The sequence below is a fragment of the Rhinopithecus bieti genome, unplaced genomic scaffold (assembly GCF_001698545.2).
Source record: "Rhinopithecus bieti isolate Rb0 unplaced genomic scaffold, ASM169854v2 scaffold_13710, whole genome shotgun sequence".
NCBI classification, from domain to species: domain Eukaryota; kingdom Metazoa; phylum Chordata; class Mammalia; order Primates; family Cercopithecidae; genus Rhinopithecus; species Rhinopithecus bieti.
This window is the reverse complement of record NW_016807962.1, coordinates 2169510-2193704: the sequence shown is the minus strand read 5'-3', so window position 1 is coordinate 2193704 and position 24195 is coordinate 2169510. Positions and strand designations below refer to the sequence as shown.

The 24195-nt window shown below is 43.1% G+C and overlaps 1 protein-coding gene across 1 annotated transcript in view; it reads right to left on the bottom strand.

Moving 5' to 3' along the window:
• CDK5RAP2 (CDK5 regulatory subunit associated protein 2) overlaps nt 1-24195 on the bottom strand; it is a 200627-nt gene that overhangs the window by 46346 nt on the left and 130086 nt on the right. The window contains 7 exon segments of the mRNA XM_017884203.1: nt 371-603; nt 2467-3040; nt 6721-6843; nt 10991-11222; nt 16564-16981; nt 21562-21734; nt 23681-23776. Coding sequence (XP_017739692.1) covers nt 371-603; nt 2467-3040; nt 6721-6843; nt 10991-11222; nt 16564-16981; nt 21562-21734; nt 23681-23776 — 1849 coding nt within the window.

The following is a 24195-nucleotide window of genomic DNA, read 5'->3' as shown; positions in this document are numbered from 1 at the left end:
AAAAAAAAAAAAAAAAAAAAAAAAAAAGGTCCCATCTTCTCTGGAAAATTTGTAAGATGCAAGAACTGGCAACCATGTGACCACTGCTGAGTGAGAGGCAGCATCTCCTGGCTGGCTTCACTCATGTATCTCGCCAGTCCGGCCCCTGAGGTGTCTAAACTGGACTCCTGGTTTGTAACAGTGCCGACCACAAGCCACGTGGAAGTGGTCACTGGAAGGAAGCAGCAGCCAGTGTGGTTCTGCTGTCACCTCATCAAGGCAGAGGGGTAAGAGATAAGTAAGGCCAAGGAGTTAGCTCCTCCTGTGCCCCTCCAAGAAGTCCCGGGTCAATTACTGATGTCTTAGGACTCACGTACCTCACCCTACTTACCATTGAGAAATAGCTTTTCCAATTTCTCCAGCAGCTCAGCACATTGATTCAGCTGTTCCCGGAAACCCTCGGCCACGCAGTAATCCACGTCGCTGGCCTGCAGCAACTCCTCAAATGCCTTAATCATGGTGTTCATGTGTTGACGGGAGATGACACAGATGCCATGGCCATCTTTAATCTGCTGCCGTTGAAGGGAGAGCTCCCTGGCTTGGGACTGAACTAATGAATTGTATCTGATAAAAGAGGGGAAAGAAAATACTTGGACCATTTTAGAACTGAATTTTTGTGACCTTAACACTAATTGGAAAGATGACAGAGTACAATTTTAAAAGCCTGCAGCTGTACAAGTATATATACTTTTAGAAAAATTGAAACTGTACCAAGGTCACCCCTTCTTTGATTTCACACAGCCAACAAATGCTGGAACAAAGATTCTTCTGCAACATTTGTAACCTTATAAAGCCCCCAATTAAAGTACAGATTGGCAAGGACTCAGGCGAACAATTAGTTTCCAAACACTCTTCAAAAATACTATTCTGAATTGTAGAAAGGAGTGCCCCAAGGGTCAGAGGACCTTCCAAAAATTCTCATGAAGTGTGACAAAGAAAGTGCACGGCAAGGAAAAAAAAGATAGGACTCTCTCCTCCTGAACGAAATGCCACTGAATAATCACGATGTTAATTACCATTTACTGAGGGTCTAGGACCTGTCAGTAACTGAATTCAGTGCTTTATATGTTATCTGATCCTCTCAGTCTTCCAAAATGTATAAATGTCCCCTTTTACAGAAGAAGAAACTGATTGCAAAGCTAGTTAAGTGGTAAAGATTTTGGATTCAAACACGATTCTCACTTTGAAGATCATTATGCAATATTACCTTCTTACCACCATGTGCCATCTTTTCCTATGTGAGCCCATAAGAGAAAGGCACTGAGTAAGTACAAAGGTTAAGGGAAATGTGACTCAGGTAAACTGGCCACAATAACCTTGCTCCAGCGAGTAGCTTGGCAAAGATGTTGACACTTCAGTTCAACATACCTTCCTAGAAATGACAACACTACATGGGCTGGCAGTCGCCTTCAACATAGAATGTGCACATGCAGATTACATGATACCAGCATTAAAGGTAGGGGCCAGTATCATGTGAATACTGGAGTAACATGGGTAAACATGGGTAACTCATGAGCAACATGAGTAAACATGGGTACTGGAGTGGGATAATGTGGGCTTGAACCCTGCCAATGGCTTTGACCAGCTCTGTGAATATTCCCTGCCAAGTCACCACAGCTGCTTCGAGGCTCAGTTTCCTTACCTATAATAACTAGTTTAGGAACACCTCCTTCTCAGGTGATTTTGAGGATTAGATAAGAAAAGTGCCTAACCAGAGGCCTAAGGCAACAGCCTTTCAATAATTACAAGCTTCCTTCAATCTCACTGCTTGGGAAGTCTTGAAAAATTCATCCTGGCTCCTGACAATTCAGAACAATGTGTTTGACTCAAATTAGTGACAAATGAAGGTCAACTTTACAAATGATCCCATTTTTGCCGTATCTCATGAAGCAAAACTGTATATATCTATGACCATAAAGCATTATCTTTGTGACCTAAGAATTATTCTCTTTCAACACAGGCTTATTTCTCTAAGATGACCTTAAAGGGTAAAGATATGGAATATATTTCTATTCCTCCTACCTTGCCTAGACATCAGTTTTAGTTTCACAGCACAGCAAAAGCCAGTAAGAGTCCAGTAGTACACACTGCAGTTCAAGCAAAGGCTCTATCACTCACCAAGTGACTAGTATGAAACCTTTACCCTGAGTCCCCAACTCGAGGAGGGCGAAATCTGCCCTGCCAATTTCCAGGGGACCAAAGACTCGTAACTGACGTTCACGTGTGTGGTCGCTGTTCCTCTTCTTTGTGGCCTCACCTCTCACTTCTCCACGGGACCTGGCTGTCTGAACCCCACCATCAAGCCCTCCCCAGAACACACTCTACCTATCACAGAGCAGCGTTCTCTTTTAGCTCATGGGCTCCCACCTAGTGGCAATACTGGGAGACTACAGGCTTAAATGGTGAGACCGCAGAGGTGGAATGTACCTGGAAGGTGAGAGATCTCTGAACTTATTCTGCAGATTATGGATCTCACTGAAAAGTTCTATGTTCAAATTCTGCTCCTTCTGCAGCTCATATTCCTGTTCCTCCAGCTGCTGTTTGAGGTTCTCTAGCATCCTGCTGTCAATCATCTCTGCGGCCAGCGGATGGAGGATTTTCATGTGTTTCACATATTGTACTTGGTGCAAACCTGAAAAGGTCATTTCTTCCTCATCAGAACTACTCTTGGGCTTGCTCAAGCCATCCTGGGCTCCTTCCGTCCCACACAAAACTGTAATAATGGCCTCACTGCACTGGGAGTGCTTTTGAAGCTGAAATATGAAATTCTGGTAGCCTTCCAGCTCAGTTTCCAAGTCATGGATTTTCTGTTTTAAGCATTCTGTCTCATTTGAAGTATCAATGCTCTCTGACTGATCAGTCCCCATCACACTGACTTTAGCAGAAGGCTGACTCTTGGAACTCAAGTAAGTAGCTACTGAAGTTGGGCTCAGAACATCTTCAGGATTTTCTTTGCATGATGGCAAGCTGGCAAGGTCATCAGGTGGGCAAATCTCAGAGCCTAAAAATCAAAAACATTTATGTCAGTATCTCTTTTACTAAAATCCAACCCCTCTCTCCTTCCTCACAGCCATAGCCAAGCCAAGACCACTACAGTGGCCTAACAAGCCTCCCTCAAAAAGGCCCTGGTATTTCCTAACACACTTCCCTCAAAAAGCCTCAGTCTTTCCTAACAAGCCTCCCTCAAAAGCCCTAGTCTTTCCCTCTTACGCCTCAGTTGTCCTCTTCCTCCGAGTGACTGTTCTAAAAAGTAAATTTAACCGTGATAAACCCACATACACCCCCTCTAAAATTCATCGACATTCCCACTATCTACATGAGACCTTCCCACGATCTAGTTCCAGGCAACCTTTCCAGGAATATATCTGGCACCACTATGGAGATTTCCTACAAAATTAACCATGATTCTCTGCACATAGCTTGCTGTTTCATGCCTCCATGCTTTTGCACGAGCCGTGCCCTCTGCCTGGAACACCCTCAGCCCTCTATTCTACTCCTACCTAATGAACTCTTTCCATACCCAGATCTAATTTTCCTTCCTCTGCAAGCCCACTGCCAAACTACACAAAAGTCATAACTCGCTGTGGTTCTGTAGCACCTTATGCATATTACTCAAGACAAATATACTATGTGCTGGGTGCTAAAGTAAAAATTATAAGTGGCTTATTTGTTGATTCACATAGCAATTAGTTATCTGAATGCCTCTCTCCCTCACCAGACTGCACGTTTCTTCACAGCAGAGATGTGGCCTTTCATTTTCACATTCTTGGCATCTAGTACAGTACGTAACCCAGACCAGACGTCAGTGCCAGTGTGAGAAACATTGACAGACTGTGAAGCAACAGTAAAGAGTGGTAATTCTGAATATCCACGACACGTGAGAGTCTTCTCATGTCCATGTCTAACGGCTTCCAGGAGATACCCTGACATCCCCTTTAGTGAGGTGTTTCACTCACAACACTGCCAGGAAATATTTCCTTATAGCTAGTAAATAGCTAAACCCTTAGAAATGCAGCCACACTTGTTTGAGAAGTGGAGTGGTACAGCAGAAAGAATATGAAGCTTAGAAGGTCGCACAGCCTGAGGCAAGTGACTTTACTATCCAAGAGCCTCAGTTTCCCCTGTGTCTAAAATGTGGAAAGAGATGTCTCATATGGCTGTAGTGCAGCTTCAAGCTCAGGCCTGACTCCAGAGCTTCTGTTCTTAACCACAATGCCACACTGCTGGCTGCCCAGGGAAAGTTCTGCTCAATATAGAGAGCTGTCTGAATACTTAAGGGGCAGCGGAATGTAGTAGAAAAACCTGCCTTTGAAATTCAACACACATGGTTTCAAACTCTGGCTCTGCCACATAGGCAAGTTACTTGACCTCTCTGAGCTTTAGTAGCTTTATCTGTAAAATGGAAAGAACATCATTCACTGTGAAAAGTTGTGTGTGTATGTTTGTTTTTAGGGATTGTATGGAACAATATCTGCAAAAAGAGAAAAAAAAAAGGCTAGCACAGTATCTGGCACACAGTAGTGAAGGAATCCAAGTAACACAAACATCGTCTAACCATTCGAAGACAGGAGATGCCCTTCACCGGAGGCGTGCATGCAAAGGCCAGCCTGGAAAAATGCTACAGAAGCAACAACGTGGGGTTGGACTGGGTGACCTCAGAGATCTCTCAGAAATTCACACAAAAATCATCATTAGACTGCATGTCCCAATTTCTGATTCTGCAATCTGCTCCTTGTGTCTTTAGGTACACTCTTGTCTCTGTTCATGATGCAAATACCATAAAATACGGTATTTCATTTTAGAAAGCAGCTGCTACCTGACCTAAAGGAAGCATTCCTAATACAGTATTTTTATTGTACACAATTTGCTATGATAATTAGTCAATAATAGCCTTGAGGGTGGAGACCGTGTCATCCACGTCTGTTTCTCCAGTATCTCGCACAGGGCCTGCGACAGAGAATGTACTCAGCAAGTACTTCTGGCTGAACAAGAAAGAGAAAGGGGAGCTGGGGAGGGAGATATCTCTCAATAAGGCTTTCTTCCAGTGAATCACCCTCCAAGACAAGAAAATATCTTTGCTGTAACAACCTCATGATAATGGAGTTTGGTCTGTACTTCACGACAAGAAGCGTGTTCACTCATGGAAATAAAGATTAGTTCCCAGGACTTTCCTTAAGTAATTATGAGGCATCACTAATATCCCCACTTTACAGAAGAGGAGGTTGAGGCTTAGAGAGCTTAAGAATTTGCTCAGGGTTCAGCGTAGGTAAGCAGTAGAGCCCTTCCTCCAAGCCTGGCAGTCTGCCTCTAACGCTCTGAATGCTGCTTCCCAAAGTAACACTCCTGCAATGGAATCTCCTGTACCAGGGTGCATGAGCAAAGAGAGAAAGAGTTCTTAACCCTCAATGTGAAGGCCAAGGTGCCTGTAAAATCCTTTATTCACATCCCAAGTATCTGTCAAGGGCCTCATGAAAAAGAAACAACAGTGAAGATGTCAACACGCAGCACCCGGCCTCAGCTGGGCAACAATTAAAAGGTGGAAGTTCAGGCAGACGCAACTCATGTGCAAAGTTCTGGAAGCACATTCGGAAAAATGAAAGACGTTCAGTAATGAAGGGAAGTACTGACAGGGAAGGGGAAGCTGTCAATTAGTTAAGAAGTTTGTATTAATGACTATGAAGAAATCAAAAGATGTCCCCAAGACCATTTATGAATATTTGCATTATAAGAAATACTGTAGTTCTACAACTTTCCACAATTCAGTTAAGGGGGACTTTATTGCCTGGTAGAGTACCTTTCTCCTCAAAGCCCAGAACGCGCAGAAGCATGTGAACATGTATTCACTGCAGTGACTCTGGACCTTGCAAAAGTATACACCACTGGAAACAGTGTATATACCACAACTCAGTATTTTTCCAAAGACTGGTGTTCCCATGGCCATCCCATAACAAATTTAGGATTCTTGAGGACAATTATTTCTAACAGAGTGAGTTAGATCTGGATTAATAGTGATTTTTTTTTTAATGAATGGGGAAAATATCTAACATAAAAAGAATGTAGGCATTCGTTCATTCTGGTTCAATGAGAACATGAGTATTTGTTATATTATCTTTTGTGCTTATGTATGCTTCTAATACTTCATAATTTTAAAAAGAGAGGAATACAACTTGCCTGTGCCGTCACCCACATATCTGCACCTTTTTCACTGCTCTGCCTGGCAAACCCCACAAACCCAGTCTCAGCCTCAGGCTCTCCTCTGACCCACTCCTCCCGGGCACACAGGCCAACACTGAACACACCTCAGCAACAGGCAGCCCCGCGCTGAATACTGACAGGCTGTTGCGATGGTTGTCTCCTCTGACCTGTGGGGTCCCTGAGAGCAGGCTGTGTCTTTTCATGTTGAACCACCAGAACCCAGCCCACTACCTGGTAGAGAAGCATGTTGACACATGGACGGGTGGGCTCTGACATCCTACTGTACTTTGACTCTTCTCCTACTTACCAGCTGGGTGACCCTGGGTCAATTATTTCTTAAAACCTCAGCTTCCCATGTGTTAGACTGGAATGATAATAATGCCCCAAGAGGGCTGCTATGGGCTTAGTAATAATTTTAGATGAAACATCCCAAATGGTGCGTGGCACATGGAAGGTGTTCAGTACACATAGGGATTGAATTCTGACCGATCTCGTAGCTTGTTTGCTGATCACTGTCCATTTCCTTGTCGCTCCAGGCAGAAGATGTGGTTTTAATTCCTTTCTGCTCTCCTGGGTTGTCCTGGTAGGCTGCTCCCACAGGGGGCTGAGCTACAGGCAATCACAAAGAGAAAGAAAAATAAATAAAACCGTAAGACTTGAAACTTAGCCAAGCAACTGAGAAGAACACAAAGATACAACAGGGAAAATAAAAACACTGGGGAGGCAAAATGCAATTTATAAGATAAAATTAATCTATCGAGCTGCCATAACAGGACATAAAAAGCATAAATATACTGCAGCTTGTCTGAAATGGTTTAAGTCCAGGCCCTCAAAAAGCTGAGTGAGAAAATGAATTCTATCAATTCGTGCCCATTTTTCCCAAGAAGACAGAGGTCCTAGGGTCTCCTGGGCAACTGTTGAGGTAGCACCTGAGGTGGAGGCACCCTGGTGTCTCAGTAAAAAATAAAAACAGTATTGAGTGTAAATGGCAAGCTAGGAGCCAGGCATGGTGGCTAATGCCTATAAACCCAGCACTTTGGGAGGCCGAGGTAGGAGGGTCACCTGAGGCCAGGAGTTCAAGACCAGCCTGGGCAATATAGCAAGATCCCCATCTCTACAAAATATAAAAAATTTAAATTTGAATTTTTAAAAATGGCAAGCTATGGGGAAAGTGCCAAGGCCTCTGTTGAGCTGAGTTACCTTTGCCATAAAATCTTTCCTCCATGAAGGTCCCCACAACCCTGTACTGATTTAGTTAACTGCCACCTCCCCCAACACACACCAGACGGGGAGCTCTCAGAAGGCAGAGACTGTATCTGATTTATTTCTCTCCTACCCCCAGTGCATGAGGCTGGAAACCTAGCAGGTGCCCAGGGAATGTTCACTGAATGAATGAAAAGATGCCTGGATGATGGTTGAATGGATTAGAAGAAGGTAGATAAGGAGGTGGTAAGGGAAGAGCAATTCTGTCAAAGGTCTTCTTATCTGGAAACCTCAACTACGGTAAAACCAAAAGAAAACCTAAAATTAAAGGAAACATATCCTTGGCTATGGATCACCATAAAATGCATACAAGAAGTATCACATACTAGGCTTTGTGAAACAGTAAAGAACATGGGCTTTGAAATTAGGCAGGCTGATTCCCATCTAGCTAGAAAAGTTGGTCACAGTGTGACTGTAGCCAAGTCACTGTATCTCTGAAACTGCTGCCTTAACTATAAGATGGTAGTAATTTCTGTATCTGCCTCAAAGGACTGTTGAGAGAACCCAATTAGATCATGTACTTAGAGTGTATAGCAAGACTCAGTAAGTAATAGGTGCTTGTTTTATTAATACCACAGTATGTCCAAGACTCCAAAGTCATCTCCAATCCCTGAACCACTCTAGAAATCCTCTAATCTGATGCAACCTCCCACCCTGGTATTCATTCCCTTCATTGGCAAGTCCCAAAGAACATCAATATCCTCTCTGAACATTCACCTCTCCCCATCACTCTAAGGGAACTTGGGATGACCCCAAGGACACTGCTTATCCCACAGCCTTCAAAGTTGTGGTCATTTCTTTCCCATAGCTCTTATATCATGGGCCCAAAGTGTATAAGTGTCTTTGCTCCTCACTGCCATTTCTAGATCATTCTCTTTCTTCCCTGAAAATTCCACCTTTGCAGCTAATGCTTCCAGACTATACCACCACCGACCCCACTTTACTGTAATCATCCATGGTCCCCTGATTCACTGAATCCCCTGAGGTTTGGTGACAATGTGGCTCCTAACCGCCTTCCTTCTCTACATTGCTTTACGGTATAATTCCTCAGCGCTGTCTATGCTTGCTGTCTCCAATCTCTCTCTCCTGCATTCTCTCTCTGGAACCCATGCCAATCAGACCCCACCCACTCCATGGAAACAGCCTCCCTTCAAGGACACCAACGACTTCCACATTGTTAAATCCCAAAGTCAATCGTCAGTCCTTGTCTTACCTGTCCTATAGCAATATCTGACACTGCTAATCCCCTCCTTACTCAGCTTCTGGGAAGTCATCCTGTCTTGGACCCCTCCTACCTCACTGGCTGGTCTTCCTGGTCCAACCTTTAACCACTAGAGAACCGCAGTTTCGATTCCTGGACCTGGTTGCTATGGCTCCACGTCATATCACTTCAAATATTACCAATATATTGCTATTTCCTAACTCTGTATCTCTAATCCAGACCTCTGCCCTTGACTCCAGACTCATCTGTCTCCAATTGCCTATCTGATACCTCCACAGGGATGGTCAACAGGCATCTCAAATGTCCAAACCAGACCCCTAATGTCCCCCCTCATGCTTGCCTCTCATGCAGTCTTCAGTCTTTCTCATCTCAGTGAATGACAACTCCATCCTTCCAAAGGTTCATATCCAAAGTGATCCTTTAAAGCAGAAGTTGGACTACCTTTCTTAAAAAGTCAAATAATAAATACTTTAGGCTTTTCAGGCCATAGGGTCTCTATGGTAACTACTCAACTCTGCCATCAAAGCACAAAAGCAAACAGATAATATGCAAACAAATGGGTGTGGCTGTGTTTCAATTAAACTTTATTTCCAAAAACAGGAAGTGAACTGGATTTGGCCCACAGGCTGTGGTTTGTCAACTCCTACTTTTCTTTTCTTTTCAGATGGAGTTTCACTCTTGTGTCTGCTCACTGCAACCTCTGCCTCCCAGGTTCAAGCGATTCTCCTGCTTCAGTCTCCTGAGGAGCTGGGATTACAGGCACATGTCACCATGCCTGGCTAATTGTGTATTTTTAGTAGAGACGGGGTTTCACCATGCTGGCCAAGCTGGTCTCGAACTCCTGACCTCAGTTGATCTGCCCGCCTTGGCCTCCCAAAGTGCTGGGATTACATGTGTGAGACACCGCGCCCAGCCTGTCAACCCCTACTTTAAGGCTTAAGTCAAATCATGACTCTGCTGCTCAAAACCCTCCAAAAGTTTCCAATCTTACAGAGTAAAAGAGCCTGCCTGATCTGTTGCCTCCCAGACCTCATCTACGACTCTCCCTCTTCCTCACTCCACTTCAGCCACACAATTAGCCTCCTTACTATTCACTCATCTTCCCCTGTTCACAGCAGCACCAGGGCCTTTGCCTTTTTCCTTCTTCCCAAGATGACTAGAGCACTCATTTCCCCTGTTTCCCTTCAAATGCCATTTCACCACGGGGGCTCTCTAGCATTCGTGACATGAGCAAATCCTGCCCCTCCTCCACATTCCCCACACCTGAATCCTGCTTCATTCTTTTCCATGGCACTTATTTTCTCACATGTTATACATATGCTTATCAGCTTTCTGTCTTCCCCCCGACCCTACACACACACAAGAATGTAAGCTAGACACAGAGACAGTGACTTCATCTGCTTTGTTCACTCCCCTCTCCTCAGTGCCTAGAATAGTGCTTGGCACACAGAAGAAATGAATAAATAAATAAAAGATTACTTTTGTTGTTCTTGTTATGGTGCTGCTGCCATCTGCTTACAGAAGTTCAAAATTAGGAGTCAACATATGCACATTTGTGGATTCATGAGCCCTGAGAAAATGATGTAAAATGCTACTTATATGCTCACCTGCATCATTCTGTGGGAGGGCCCTCAGCTTTCTTCAGATTCTCAAAGGGTTACTGGTCCAAAATCTCTAAGCACCACTGTCCTAGAATAGAGGACGCCACTAGACACATTTCCTCCAAGTCTCTGGATCCTAACTATTTAGGGACATTTTAACCCAGGGGCTTTCTGTTGTCTTGCCTCCCAGGAGAGCAGAGCCAGCAGGTTCAAAGAAGGTGGGGAAGTGGGTCTCTTCTAGAGGAAGACACAAGGTTAGTAAGGTTTGGAATTAGCCCCAAGTTGGCCTGGACATTCCAGAGAACTCTGCAAAGTAGATCCTCACTTGCATACCTCTGACGCCACACGCCAGAGGCATCCACAGACAAAGCCAAACACAACTGGGGCATCTGCAGAGAATCCTAAGTGAAGGCAGCAGCGCCCCCTCAGACCTATGAGCACTACACGTTCCCTTTATCCAGACTCCAGAGTAAAATGAAAGCAATGGATTCATTCTCCTTATTGTGTTCCCTCTGTTGTGCATTTGTCAAGAGTCAAGATTAATCACTGCAATTCATGAAATTTATACTAAAACTTATTGCAATTCTAAACAACAAGGTTGACATTTCAAGCAGTTTTCTATCGAGCCGTTTGTCTAGCTCACAGGGAATACATTTTTCTTGGTGCTTACCATTCAGCAACATTTTGTCAGGCGTTGGCCTCCCCTCCATCATTGCTTCAGCCAGAATTAACTTTTGGTGAAGTTGCTTATTACAAGTTTTAAACTCCTTCAGCTCCCCCTGCAGCTCCAAGATCTGGCTCTGCAGCTGCGTCACCACCTCCTGGGTGGCAGGGAGACGATACGTATTTCTTAATGACTGGGATGGTTTTATTAGGATTGGCAAGCGCGACTTCTTAGCCTCCTGAAAACACACATATGCAAGAATGAATACACTTTGAACACACTTCCTTTGGTTGCACAGTCAACATTCTCATGCCAGCCTTATAAAACGGAATTCGAACTGGCTGCCCAGACTTTTCAGTCCTATAATGGCAGCTATGTTTATCCACTAGCCAAAGAGCTTGTATCTTGGCAGGTCTCTCCTCTGATCATCAAGGGCTAAGCTTCTCCTCGCCACCCTCCTGGCCCTGGCCCATTGTCTCTCTGGACAATACAGATGCTCCATAAATGGCAGTTCTTCTTCCAACTTGATCTTCTGGGAAATGTTATTTTGCTCCTTATCTATTTCCTCATTTCCCAAACATTCCTCGGTCTAATCTAATCTGGCCTATCAACCCCTGCTAGTCCACCAGAATCACCCCTTACTTTGGTGGCTACTAAGTTGCCAACCCAGGGGATATTTCCCAGGCTCAGAACTCCCAGTCATCCTCATTCATAATGACTTATGGGCACTACAGAATCAACTGAAAATTCAACTCTTCAGCTTCATCACCCCATGCCTCCACTGAAAATCTATGCCACTTCAACAATCTCTGTCTTGGTGAATCGCATGACTATCCATTTACTACACAATCTAGAACCATGGGAATAATTTTTAAGTTTCCCTTTATTCTTGTTACCCACTTTCACCATTCATCAGGGTCCATTAATTATAAGTCCCAGGTTGTCTCTCAATTCTTTCAACTCTTCTCATCCTCCACTGCTACCACTCAACTCCAAGATGCTGTTAGTTCTCACCTAAGTCATAGCAACAGTCTCCTGGGTGGTCTCCACACATTCACTTTTGCCCTCTCTAAGCCACTCTCCATGCTACAGCAAAAAGACAAACCTACTACTCCTCTCTTCTGCCTAAAACTATTTTAATTGCTTCCCAGTTCTCTCAAGACAAAGGTCAAGGTCCATACCACAACCTACAAGGTCCTGCAGGACCTACAGCCTGAATTACACCCCCTTTCACTTTACCCTGCTCTTCAGCAACAATGACCTTGGTCCCTCAAAATGCCTTCCTTCCACCTCAGGACCTTAGCATATGCCAACCCCTTTGCCCAGAACACTCTCTCCTTCCCACTTCCCTGACTAACTCTAATAGCATTCATTAAGACTCAGCTCAAATGGGCCTTCCTCAGGAAAATGGGCCTTGATTTCTAAGACCAAGGCAGAGCTCCCTATTACACACTCACTGTCCTCTACATATCCCCTCAGAGAACGCTAGTTATCATTTTAATTAAATGCCTGTGAAATTATCTGTTCCTTGTCTATCTTCTGCACCAACCTGTAAGCTCCAGGGTTAAGAGGCTTTGCATATCTTGGCCATACTCTCTGTATAGCTTCTAGCATAAGAACTAGTACACAGTAGGTACTCAACAGCTATTTGTGGAATGAACATATAAACAATAACTTAAGAGGCCAAATGGGGGTCTCTTTCAACTGGGGAATTTTAAACATTCAAAAGCTGGGCAGAGGGACTTAAATCCAGACTATATTTAAAGAAAGACTACAACTCAATAATAAAAACAAATAATCCAATTAAAAGATGAGTAAAAACTCTGATAGTCATTTCTCCAAAGGAGATATGTGCATGGCAAATAAGCATGTGAAAAGATGCTCAACATCATTAGTTACCAAGGAAAATGTCTATCAAATCACAATAAAATACCACTACTTCATACCTATTAGGATGGCTATAACCAAAGGACAACAACAAGTGTTGATGAAGAAGTGGAGAAACTGGAACCCTCACACACTGCCAGTGAGAACGTAAAGAGGGTACAGGCGCTTTAGAAAACAGTCTGGCAGTTCCTCAAAAAGATTAAACAGAGTTACCATCTTACCCATCAATTCTACTCCTAGGTATATACACAAGAGAAATAAAAACATTATCACCCCCAAATTTGTACATGAATAGCAACATTATTTCTAATAACCAAAAGTGGAAATAGCTCAAATGTGCATCAACTAATGAATGCGGTATATCCATATGGATACACTATGGAATACTGTTTGGCAATAAAAATAAATGAAGTACTGACACATGCTACAACGCGAATGAACCTCAAACACAGTATGCTAAATGGAAGAAGCTAGTCACCAAAAACCACGTATGGCATGATTCCATTTATATAAAATAATCCAGAATAGGCAAATCAAAAGAGACACAAAGTAGATTCGTGGTTGCCTAGGGCTGGGGTGGGCGAGTTGGGGGGAAATGGGAAGTGACTGTTAATGAGTACAAGGTTTCTTTTGGGATGACGAAAATGTTCTAAAACTGTTGTACAACTCTAAATTGTACAATACACAAAAAAAACCCCACTGAATTGTATACCTTAAAGGGATGCATTGGATGATATGTGAATTAAATCTTAATAAGGCTTTTTTCTTTTTTTAAAGTTTTTAAATAGCAGAGGAGAAGGAACCCAAGAAGAAAACAGAAAATATTTGAGACCCAAGAAATGAGATCACTGAGGTCTCTTAAGAAGGAAAGAAGAGTAAGGGCCCCTTCTTGAACATTCTAGGATATAAAATGCTTTCAAGCACACTTTCCCATAATCCTGAAGTGAACTCTGCAGTCCCAGAACTCACAGGATAAGAGACGTTATCATGCTTACTTTCCAATCCTGAAGTGAACTCTGCAGTCCCAGAACTCACAGGATAAGAGACGTTATCATGCTTACTTTCCAGATGAAGAACTGAGATGTCAAACAACTAGTCCAATGTCACAATGCAAGAAGGTTCAAGAGTCAGACCTAAGACTAGCTCTTCAGGGTCCAGTGCTTAGTTCAGAAAAGTGAGATGCTTTCTGCTCTGAAATTTCAGGTAAGAGGAGAGAGTAGGTTCAAGGATAAGAACAGTTTGGGGTGGCAAAAGGAGACCACGTGGGAGGGGGTGGATGCCCCAGCAAAGAGGGCTGGAAAATAACAATCATTTGCCTGGTCCTCAGTCTCCACCAATCTTTATTCCTGGATCCAAATCTGTGTGTCATGTGGCAGCAGAAAAGATATCTGCAAGTGCACAAATGCCAAAGCCAATTTCAAGCTGGAAGACTGCCGTCAGTCAACCTAATGCTCGTTCTAAAATAACACCACACAAAATGCTACCTTATGGACTCTGAACAGAGTCCCATCTACCACATTATTAAAGATGTCACACTGGAACTTCTTCCTTGGGAATGGAACGGAAACAGGAACTCACACACTCCAAGCTCCTACCATGTACAAGGTACTGTACTAGACACTTGCCAAAGACTCAAAGCAGGTAAGTGGCTAGGCCCAATGCAAACACATGTATATCAGGAAAGTCCATCCTCTTGTCTGTACTAAACAATTGAAAGGATACCTGGTCTCCTTGTCTCAATAACTAAACAACTGGAAGGATATCTGGTCTCCTTGTCTTACCCTCGGGCTGCAGTGATATTCCTTTTAACAGGATATCAGAGTCTCCTATTAAAAGAGGTAAGCCATAGGATTATCAACTTCTTAACTACCAAAGACCACAAAGAATATCATTAAATTTCCTTCTACTTTGCATAGACTGGAGGCCATGGTGGTGACGAGAGGGCTCTTCTATCACTCCACTTACCAGCTAAGTCACTCTGGACAGTTTTCTGAGCCAATATTTCTTCAAAAGTAAAATGTAAGTAATACCTACCAAATTCATATTCTTGTTGAGAATATTAAGTGAGATTATATATATATGTATATATACACACACAGACACACACAGAGTATGCAGCACAATCCCTAACAGATACTAAAAATAATAAACAAATACGGTTTCCTTCCTTTTGAAGACATAGCAAGAGGAACAATTTCAAACTAAAAAAATATATATTTTAATATATTTGGGGGAAATTAAGTCCATTCAATTCTCCAGTTTTCCTGAACACAGAATAACATCTCTCACACAATGAAAAATTCAAACAAAAAAAACAAACAAACAAAAGACACCTAGTTTTCCTGATATACAGGTACAAACTGAAGGAGCTGGGGCAGATGAGAGCATTTCTATTCTAGCCAAACTGCACAAATTTGCATTTCTAGTACCGTTAATATAATGGCAGTCTCTCTCTCTCTCTCTCTCTCTCTCTCTCTCTCTCTCTCTCTGGTCTCTACTGATATCTTTAGAAAACCCTTTTCTAGAAATTACAGTTTTGGTGCATAATTTAAAACAATCAAAAGCAATTTTGCTAATGATATATCTAACTCTCTTTTGTATGCGCAAAAGCAGTAATTTAGTGGTCAGAAAATAAACTTAATTCTCCATTCTGATGCTATAAAGCAGTGTGTACAGTTGATTTCTCAAATACAAAACACCCATCAGAAACAAGAATATCAACAGCCTTCACTGAACCACTATTAGAAACACGACCTATTTCCTTCTCTCCCAGAACACATCTCCCTTCTATGGGGATTCTTGGCTGTAGGGTGGCGGGGGTGGGGGTTTCAAGCCATGACCTCAAGAGGATTTTCATAAGGGTCCAACCAAACATTGCCAAAAGAACCTGGTTTTAACAATCTGGCATATTTGACAGGATGTGTAGGGCTTAGAGACAGTATATAAGCTGAAGGAAAATCAACATGCAAACATTCACTCAACAAACCCAGACTTTATCATTTCACACCACCAGGGTTGGAAGGTAGCCTGATCCAGGGAAAGGGTGTGGCTGTGCAGTCAGGTACAGTGGGAGTCTCAGCTCAACCACTGGTTAACAACAGGAACATGGGGTGTGGCTTCCAGATCTTTGATGAGTGTTGTCAGGATAAAAGATTATAGACGAAGCCCTCAGAATACCTCTACTACACAAAGTCTGCACAAGATAAAACCTAGGTTCTCATCCCTACCCCTAAAGTCAGGTTATGACCATTTGACTGCAACCTGCAAAAGCAAATGTTCGTCAATACAATGAAAACTGGATAGATTTTGGGACATCTCCACAATGCAACCTTATGTAGCCATTACAAGGAAAGATGTTCCTCATAACATGAAATAGACGGCTATAGACAGATGTATAAACAAGACCTCACATGTGTTTTTTCTAAGGAAAATACATAAATGTCGCAATATACAGATAAATTAGATAGGGCTGAGATGGAGGAAGACAGACAAAGGGAGTGAGGGGAAGGAGAGGCAGAGGAAGGTCAGTGAGGACACACAGCTCTGGGTGGAGGCCAGGGTAAGTGCAAGCAGGGGGAGACACTGGACATTCTCATCATATAAATGGGAAGAAAGTGGTAAGATTAAAGGTGATTTTTAAAGTTTTTTCTTTGTATAAAGTAAGTACATAATTAATACATGGAAAAACTTACTCTATTGGTCCCACCAGGGAGGGAAAGGAGGGCAGCCTGCCACCCAGGCACCCTGTGCAGGTTCTCTGGCCGATGCTCTGCTCTGAGTGCAGTGTTGATTGGTTTCTCTTCCCAAGCCTCTCCCACTGCTTCGTGCTTGGATCTGTGCAGGTCGCCCTCCATGGCCACAGTCTGCACTGAGGCATCTTTCAGCTCCACCTTGGGCACTTCGCCTGCCTTTACTAGCTGGGCCTCACAAGACAACTTCAGTTCATCATGTGGCTTGGAAAATGAGTTGGTTTGGACAAAATGGACAAGTTCACCTTTTTGCTTGGGTGTCTTCTCAGTTTTACCACCAAGGTGTTCTCCAGAAACTTCCTGCTCTGTCAAGCACAGATGTCCCAGAAGCAGTTCCCGTACCACTTTCAGAAGGTCTGGCCTGTTTTTCCAAAAGGGAAGGAAGTAGAAGAATCAAGCTTTCTGCTAGGCCTTGTCCCCTAGCCAGTATCCCAAGTTATCCCCACCTACTGTTGCCCAGATTCCATCAAAACTAAATACAGTGTGTACCCACAACGTGCCAGGACCCACATCCAGTATTTTATCCTGTGTAACCTCACAGCAACCAAACAAGGCAGGTACTACCATGTCATTTCAAGGATAAGAAGAGTAGAATTAATTTGACACAAGGTACACAGCAAGTGGGTGAGTCACATGAATATGTGAACGCAGGCTGGGCCCAGGTAGAAAAAAACAGGATTATAAGGTGTCCATGACAATTACAGGGTCCTCCCTGACTCTACCCCGCCAGCCAACCTCCTGGCCCTGGCCCCATTTCTATATTCAGGAGCAAGTATGGCTTTAGACTAATCTGGCCAACCTGGCTGGTCCATCGATGACCTAATCCATCTTGGTGCACAATGGGTGCTTAACAAAGAGGTGTTAATGAAAGAATATTTGTATACAGGCATAGTAGAAAGTGCATTGGCTTTGAAGACAGATACAAATCCCTTCATATTCTAACTCCGCAATTCTCTGAAAAGAAGATAAGTATTCCTCCACAAGACAGCTATGAGGATTAAACGAGATATTGTATAGGCAGCAGATACTTTCCATGCTCCTTGTCACATACCCTTGGCACACCTCTGACTTCAGCTGCTGCTGTGTGGACAGTTCCCATAGACACAGTCCCACCTCAAACACCCTCTACATCTCTGCTGCCTTGGGGCTTTTTCCAAAGCTCTATGAGCAAGCCAGTAAAGCAGTGTGGAAGTGTGAAACAGTTTCCATTTCTGGGGAAACTCTCAACCAGTGGGAGAAGACAGCTGTTGCGTAAATGTCCCAGTCTCCCATCCTTCAGATGGACCACACAGGCATAGTAATATACAGTCCCTCAGAGGGTCCCCAGCAGTAACCAGATCATCACTGCACCCTTATTGGTTCTGCTTTCATTCCTGTCTTACTCTCCCTGAGCCCTCATTCCTGCTCCCTGATGTCAAATCCCAAACAAATCCCTTATACTCTAATCCGAATCTCAGGCTCTGCTTTCCAGGGAAGCAAAACTAAGCCAGCATGTAAAACACCTGGAATGGTGCTCCGGTGGAGTAACTCAAGAAGACTCCCTTGTGTGTTTCTTGTGCTGGGCACTGCAGTGGCCACTGGGGATATAAAACTATCCCAGGAGGACATGGACTAGTTTTAGAGAAACATATGTAAACAAATTATGGTTACAGGGCAACCATCCCAGAGTGCCCCAGACTGGGGGTGGCAGGGAGAACGACAGCGGAGGGTTTCTAACATCAATGAGAACAGTCTAAGCACGGAAGCCTCGAGGAGGGGAAATGGAACAGTCTAAGCATGGAAAACAACAGGAACAGAGTCAAGTGGAGAAGAAGGGGTGAGGCTGGAAAGATGGGCAGGGAAAAAACGAAGAGTCCTGTACAACACATTGAGAAAAAAAAAAAAGAAGGCCACTGAAAGGCCTTGCGATGGACCGGGCTGGTCACACAGGTGCTTCAGAAAGGTGACTCCAGGCCGGGCGTCATGGTTCATGCCTATCATCCCAGCACTTTGGGAGGCCAGGGCAGGCAGATAGCTTGGGCTCACGAATTCGAGACCAGCCTGGGCAACATGGCGAAACCCTATCTCTACAAAAAATACAAAAAATTAGCCAGGGATGATGGCATGTGCCTGTAGTCCCAGCTACTCGGGAGGCTGAGGTGGGACAATGACTTGAACCCAGGAGGCTGCAGTGAACTGAGATCGTGCCACTGCACTCCAGCCTGAGCAACAGAGCCAAACTTTATGTCAAAAAAAGAAAAAAAAAAAAAATCAAGAAAGGTGACTCTGGCTGCTGTTGCATAGAGAATGGACAGAGAGGCCTCACACACAGAGGAGCTCCCCTCATGCTGGTCTAATCACAGAGTAATGACTGCAAAATATGCACACCTAAAAAATAGTGTAAGGTACACTATAGGGCTCAAAAATCAAGATAAAAGTATCCAGAGATCAGAAACACGGGAGAAAACCCACAGCTGTAAGAAGAGGGCTATTAAAAAGACAACAACCTAATGAGAGAATTCACAATTGAGGAAACAGAAACAATAAAGCAATCTGAAGAAGATTTTTAAATAAGTATGTTTAAATCATCTAAAAAATAAAGGGAAAAAAATCATAAGAAGACAGAGTTATGAAACTGGGACAGAAAATTATGGGAAAATAAATGGGGAAAGTAGAGAGAAGAGACCAGCTGGAAAGCTGTTGCTAACTCCCAGGAGAAAGAAAATGCAGGTCTGGGTGAGGTGGTGGCAGTCAGCAAAAGAAGGGGACAGAAGGTCCTCATTGGTGTTAGCTCTTTTTTCTTCTCACTTCGGTTTCTACTACCTGCTCTATCTCTAGAAACCCTGTGAAACAGTCAGGCTGTACTCTACAACTCCTTTAACATACTCTGACCTTCCCTTCCTCCGATCTTTGCTGCCACTGGCAATGACAGGCACCCCTGTGTTGTCTTTCCCACTGAGCCCTCTGAGGGGAGGGAGAAGGCCCTCTGCATATCCAGATTTCTATTATCTAGATGGGGGCAGAGTCAACTCCATTTAAATAGCTATAGCACACCAAAATGGGGTTAACAACAAAATTTAAACGTATGGTACATTTTTCACCTCTAATGTGAAATTATCTAGACAACAGAAACAACCTCAAACTATAGTAAACCCAGACTTTCAAAATATTTCTGGCATTTCAAGCTTCAGGAGATGTTAAACTAAATTTTCCTTTCCTTCGCCTCTTTAATACAGATAAAAAATAATGACAATTGTTATTTGGCTAGCCAAAGGAAGACCATTACTCACCACCAAACAACACAATAAAACCGAGGAAAAATACTTTACACATGGGTAGTAAAAGGTGGTGAAAGAGGCCATTATAATATACTAAAGTGGTGGTGCTATTAAATAAAACATTTCAAGTGTTATTTTGCTAGAAATCTGAACAGCAGATTCATTAAGCTATAACTATAAGCCGGACCTTTTCAATGGTTCAGTCCAAGAGATTTCTCAGAGCCCAAATATTGTTTATATCCCCTTCCTGGGCATCTGTGCCATGAGGAAGGTATAAGGGAAGAGGAATTGACATTTCCTAAGCACTTACCATGTGCCAAATCCTCTAAATACACTGAATCCTCACAATAAGACTGTGAGAGGGGGATTCTTTAAAAGCCCATTTTACAGATGAATAAATGGGCTCATAAAGGTTCAGGATCCCCCAACCAAGTGGCAGAGCAAAGCTGAGATTCCAGACCTTTCTGACTCCCATTTCAGCTGGGGCTGAAATGCTTCCATTGCCAGAAGGAAGCATTTCCCCCGACCGCCCAATTCACCACGCTCCTACCACAGCCCACTGCACTCTCCCTGATTCACATCACCCAAGTACATTCCCACATGGCCCTCACACAAAAAGTGTCTTTTAACTCTGAAGTAAAATTAGGGATCGTGATGTTCAGGAAATCCTCCATTTCCCAAGCACCAACTACTATGGTCATCTAACTACTTGTGATAATAAGCCAGAATTGCCACTGAGCATGTCTTCCAAGAAGACTCATGCTAGAAAAATATTGGACAGATGTCAGGGATTGGGGAGGAGTCAGGCTTGCTGAGCTCACAAAAACAGAGTGCTTCAATCCCATTTTTCCACTGAAGAAACGCCCGTAAGGCTTAGTCCATCAATGATACAAGAAATATTAGCGTTTCTGGCTCTTGTCAAGAGTCATGGGCAATCATTACTGCTCCATTTCTCTGCCTATTTGGGAGGAGAACTGAAAACTGTTATTGAACACGCACCACACCACACGCCAGCCATTTTTCTTAAGTGTTTTTTTCTTACTCCCCACAGCAACCCTAAGAAGTAATCAGATAAACTGAGGCACTGAGAGATAAAAGACAGCTCTTTTGGTTCCAAAGCCCAAGCAGCTGTTATGGAAGGACTAGGAAGAACATGAAAGGGGAAAATTACTCCCAAAGGATTAATTGAAAAAACACAAATGTACGGAATGTTTCTCCTTTTTTGTTTTAAGGAAAACAACCTGTAGTATCTCCTCACATAGGAATGGCTCCCAACAGATACAATGAGAAGAGAACTTTAATTCAAGCTCAACAAAAACAGCAGAATCACAACTACAGTGATATTTTTTAAGCTGTTGTCGAAACTGGGAGAGATTTCGGTAGGGCTGATTCCTCTCGCTGACAGCAAGGCAGCCCTTTCTGGGGCTCCCAGGAATAATTCTCAAAGAAAGCTTTCTTTCTCCTCTTTATAATGGGCTTACATGAGGCTTTGCTGACGTCCCCTCACAGCCACTAGGATGCAGCCTAATTACTTAATTGCATGACTGGCAAGATTCCTTCCAAGCCATTTCAGGAGCTCTCTCAGGTAAATTACACAGCAGCAGCATCCAAACCCATTTAGCAAAATGAGTTTGTTCTCCCCTAGAACTAGAGAAACAAAGGAATGTCTGGGCCTCATGTCTACCTGGATTCCAGTAACAACGTGGCCTTCTCATTGAACAAAGGGGCAAGCAGGTTTATGAACACGCCTTCTTCTAGGCAGCCAGGTGCCTGGGCCCCATCGGATTCTAAAATCTTAGGCTCCGTGCGCCTTAAGTATCCATTTTTGCAGCCTCCTTTGGAAAGGTCTTTCATAATCTGCAAATAAAAGTATTTGGTCAAATAATAGAATAAGGAGTAAGGGAAGCGGGTGTGTGGAGAGAGGATGGAGATGCAGGGTAAGTGAGTAAGTGCAAATAAGCCAGACACACTGAGCCAGAGAGAAACAAAAAAGGAAAGGGGGAGAAGGAGGAAGAGAGAGAGACACAGGCACGCAGGTGCGCACGTACTCACTTTAACATAGGGAGATGTTCTAGAAAAAGGATAGAGATGTTTACATCACTTCTCCTCACCCTCAGTTTCCTCACCTATAAAATGGGGGCAGTAATGGTACCTCCCGCGGTTCTTAGGAGAATGAAATGAGACCACCTCAGGTTACTTGTCTTACTCACTACAGGTGCACACTGGAAATGCATTCTCCCACCCCTACAGCCCACTCCTTGAAAGTTCTTTCTAAGAAGAGTAGGGAACCCATGTCATTAACAATGATTTGAGTGTTTATTACATTCTTCTTGCAATGTATCCTCCTTATTATGTATCAGAAAGCTGACTTACTCTTTACAGACACATACAATTTAACATGGCTTTGATCTTTCTCATTAGGAAGGTAGAGAGTTCCTAATTCCCATGGAGATGTTATTTACGGATCCACCTTCTTGGGTCACTGAGGGTCCCAGAGGAGTGGTACCAAAGACGCAACTAGTTAAAGCCTGTACTGGGCATGTCTTTGAGGTGCTGCAATTAGCATTCTTTCTCCCTTATCCAAAGCTGTAAATTTCTTCTACCAGTCTATAAATAATTCCTCTTGACTTCATTACTGCTAGTGATATACACACTAGCCATCACCCCCATCTCTCCACACTGGTGAAATGATTAAGATTTTTAAATGGAAGACAAGACCTACACAAACGAGTTGTTATTTATAGTGTCTTCTTTGCCACCAATCTAGTTATTAAATCCAACTAATAAGCAACCTCCAAAGAAGGAAACGTATAGAATAATAAAAACAATAATTATTATTTACTGAGCACTTATTACATGCCTTTCTATTTAAATATCACAATCCTAAAAGGAAGTATTACTATCCTCATTGATGAGGAAACTCAGGCTTAGAGGTTAAACACTAATTAACCAAGGTCACAGAGAGAGTAGTGCCAAAGCTAAGACTTCGAATGAGGTTCATCTGGTTGCACTTTTAATTACTTTGCTTTCTAAAACTATCTATATTTTAAGATCTTCCCTTTGTGACTCCACAAATTTGAACATCCTGAAGGCCAAAAATGCCAAATCTGTAGCATCTTACCCCCACCACATCCCAGTCTCTAGGGTTCTTTCAACTTTGGAGACTGCTTGGAGTCTCCCACACATTTTATGAATTAGAGGGTTGGAGACTGCTTGCTCCAAATGTTCAGTATCAATGTGATTGGAAGAGTGCTCTATGTGGATGGGGGTCATATTCTCACAATGCCCAAATGACAGTGTGGGTTCCAGATGAGGAGACTGCAGAGCGCCCCTAGGAAGGGGAACTAAGTTCCATCAGTAGGTCTTTACGCCTCAACCAAATGATCTGGTAGTTCACACAGTCCAGAAACAAGGGTTCTTATCCTAACTCTATCACTGATTTGCTCTGTGCCCCAAATAAATCATCATTCTTCAAAGGCTTCAGTTTCTAATTCATAAAATGGTTTGGATTAGATCACTGAAGATTTGTCCAGGTCAAACATCCAATGCCTGCTATTCTACTATAACAAGTCCATTTTTATTTGCAAGTATACGCTTGTTTTCATGTTTCATGACTGGCTCCATCACCCAGTTTTTAACTTCTAAGAGGGAAGAGACCTACTCTTTGCTTTCCACTGGCACATGAAAGGTACACGATATAGGCAGAACGAACAGAAAACTCACTGGACTCATTCCAGACTCGAAGACTGGTTTGGACATAGAGTAGAATAGATGAAATAAGGAGTTAACTGCAAGGTTCCTACCTCATTACTCTGCTGCAAATGCTGGTCACTCAGGAAATTATTCTCGTCATCCTCTCCAATTTTGATCGTGTCCTCATCCTCCTTGCTAGCCATAAGCTACATGGAGCATGGAATGATGTGAAAATGCAACCCAAAAAAGTGTGCAGCATGAATATGTATGAATAAGTCAGTGATGTCTTTTTTTTTTTTTTTAATGCAAAACAAAAGGCAAACAAAAAAGAGGAAGAAACAAATGCCAAAGCCATGAAATAAAAATTAACCAAAGTTAGAGCTGCTAGTTGTGGCGAATCACACCAGCTGCCTGGATCAAGCATAATTTAAGGACAAATTCCCCAAGAAAATAACTAAAGACATTGCCCCTTGCCCTTGCATGGCCTTTCCTTAGCTGCCGTAAATTAAATATGCTGTACGCCACTGCCACTCCTGCCTTTGCTAAATTCACTTTCAGATTATATAAAAGTAACAAGATTTTGGAAAACGGCTATTGATGGAATTGAAAATATCAAATAGCAAGA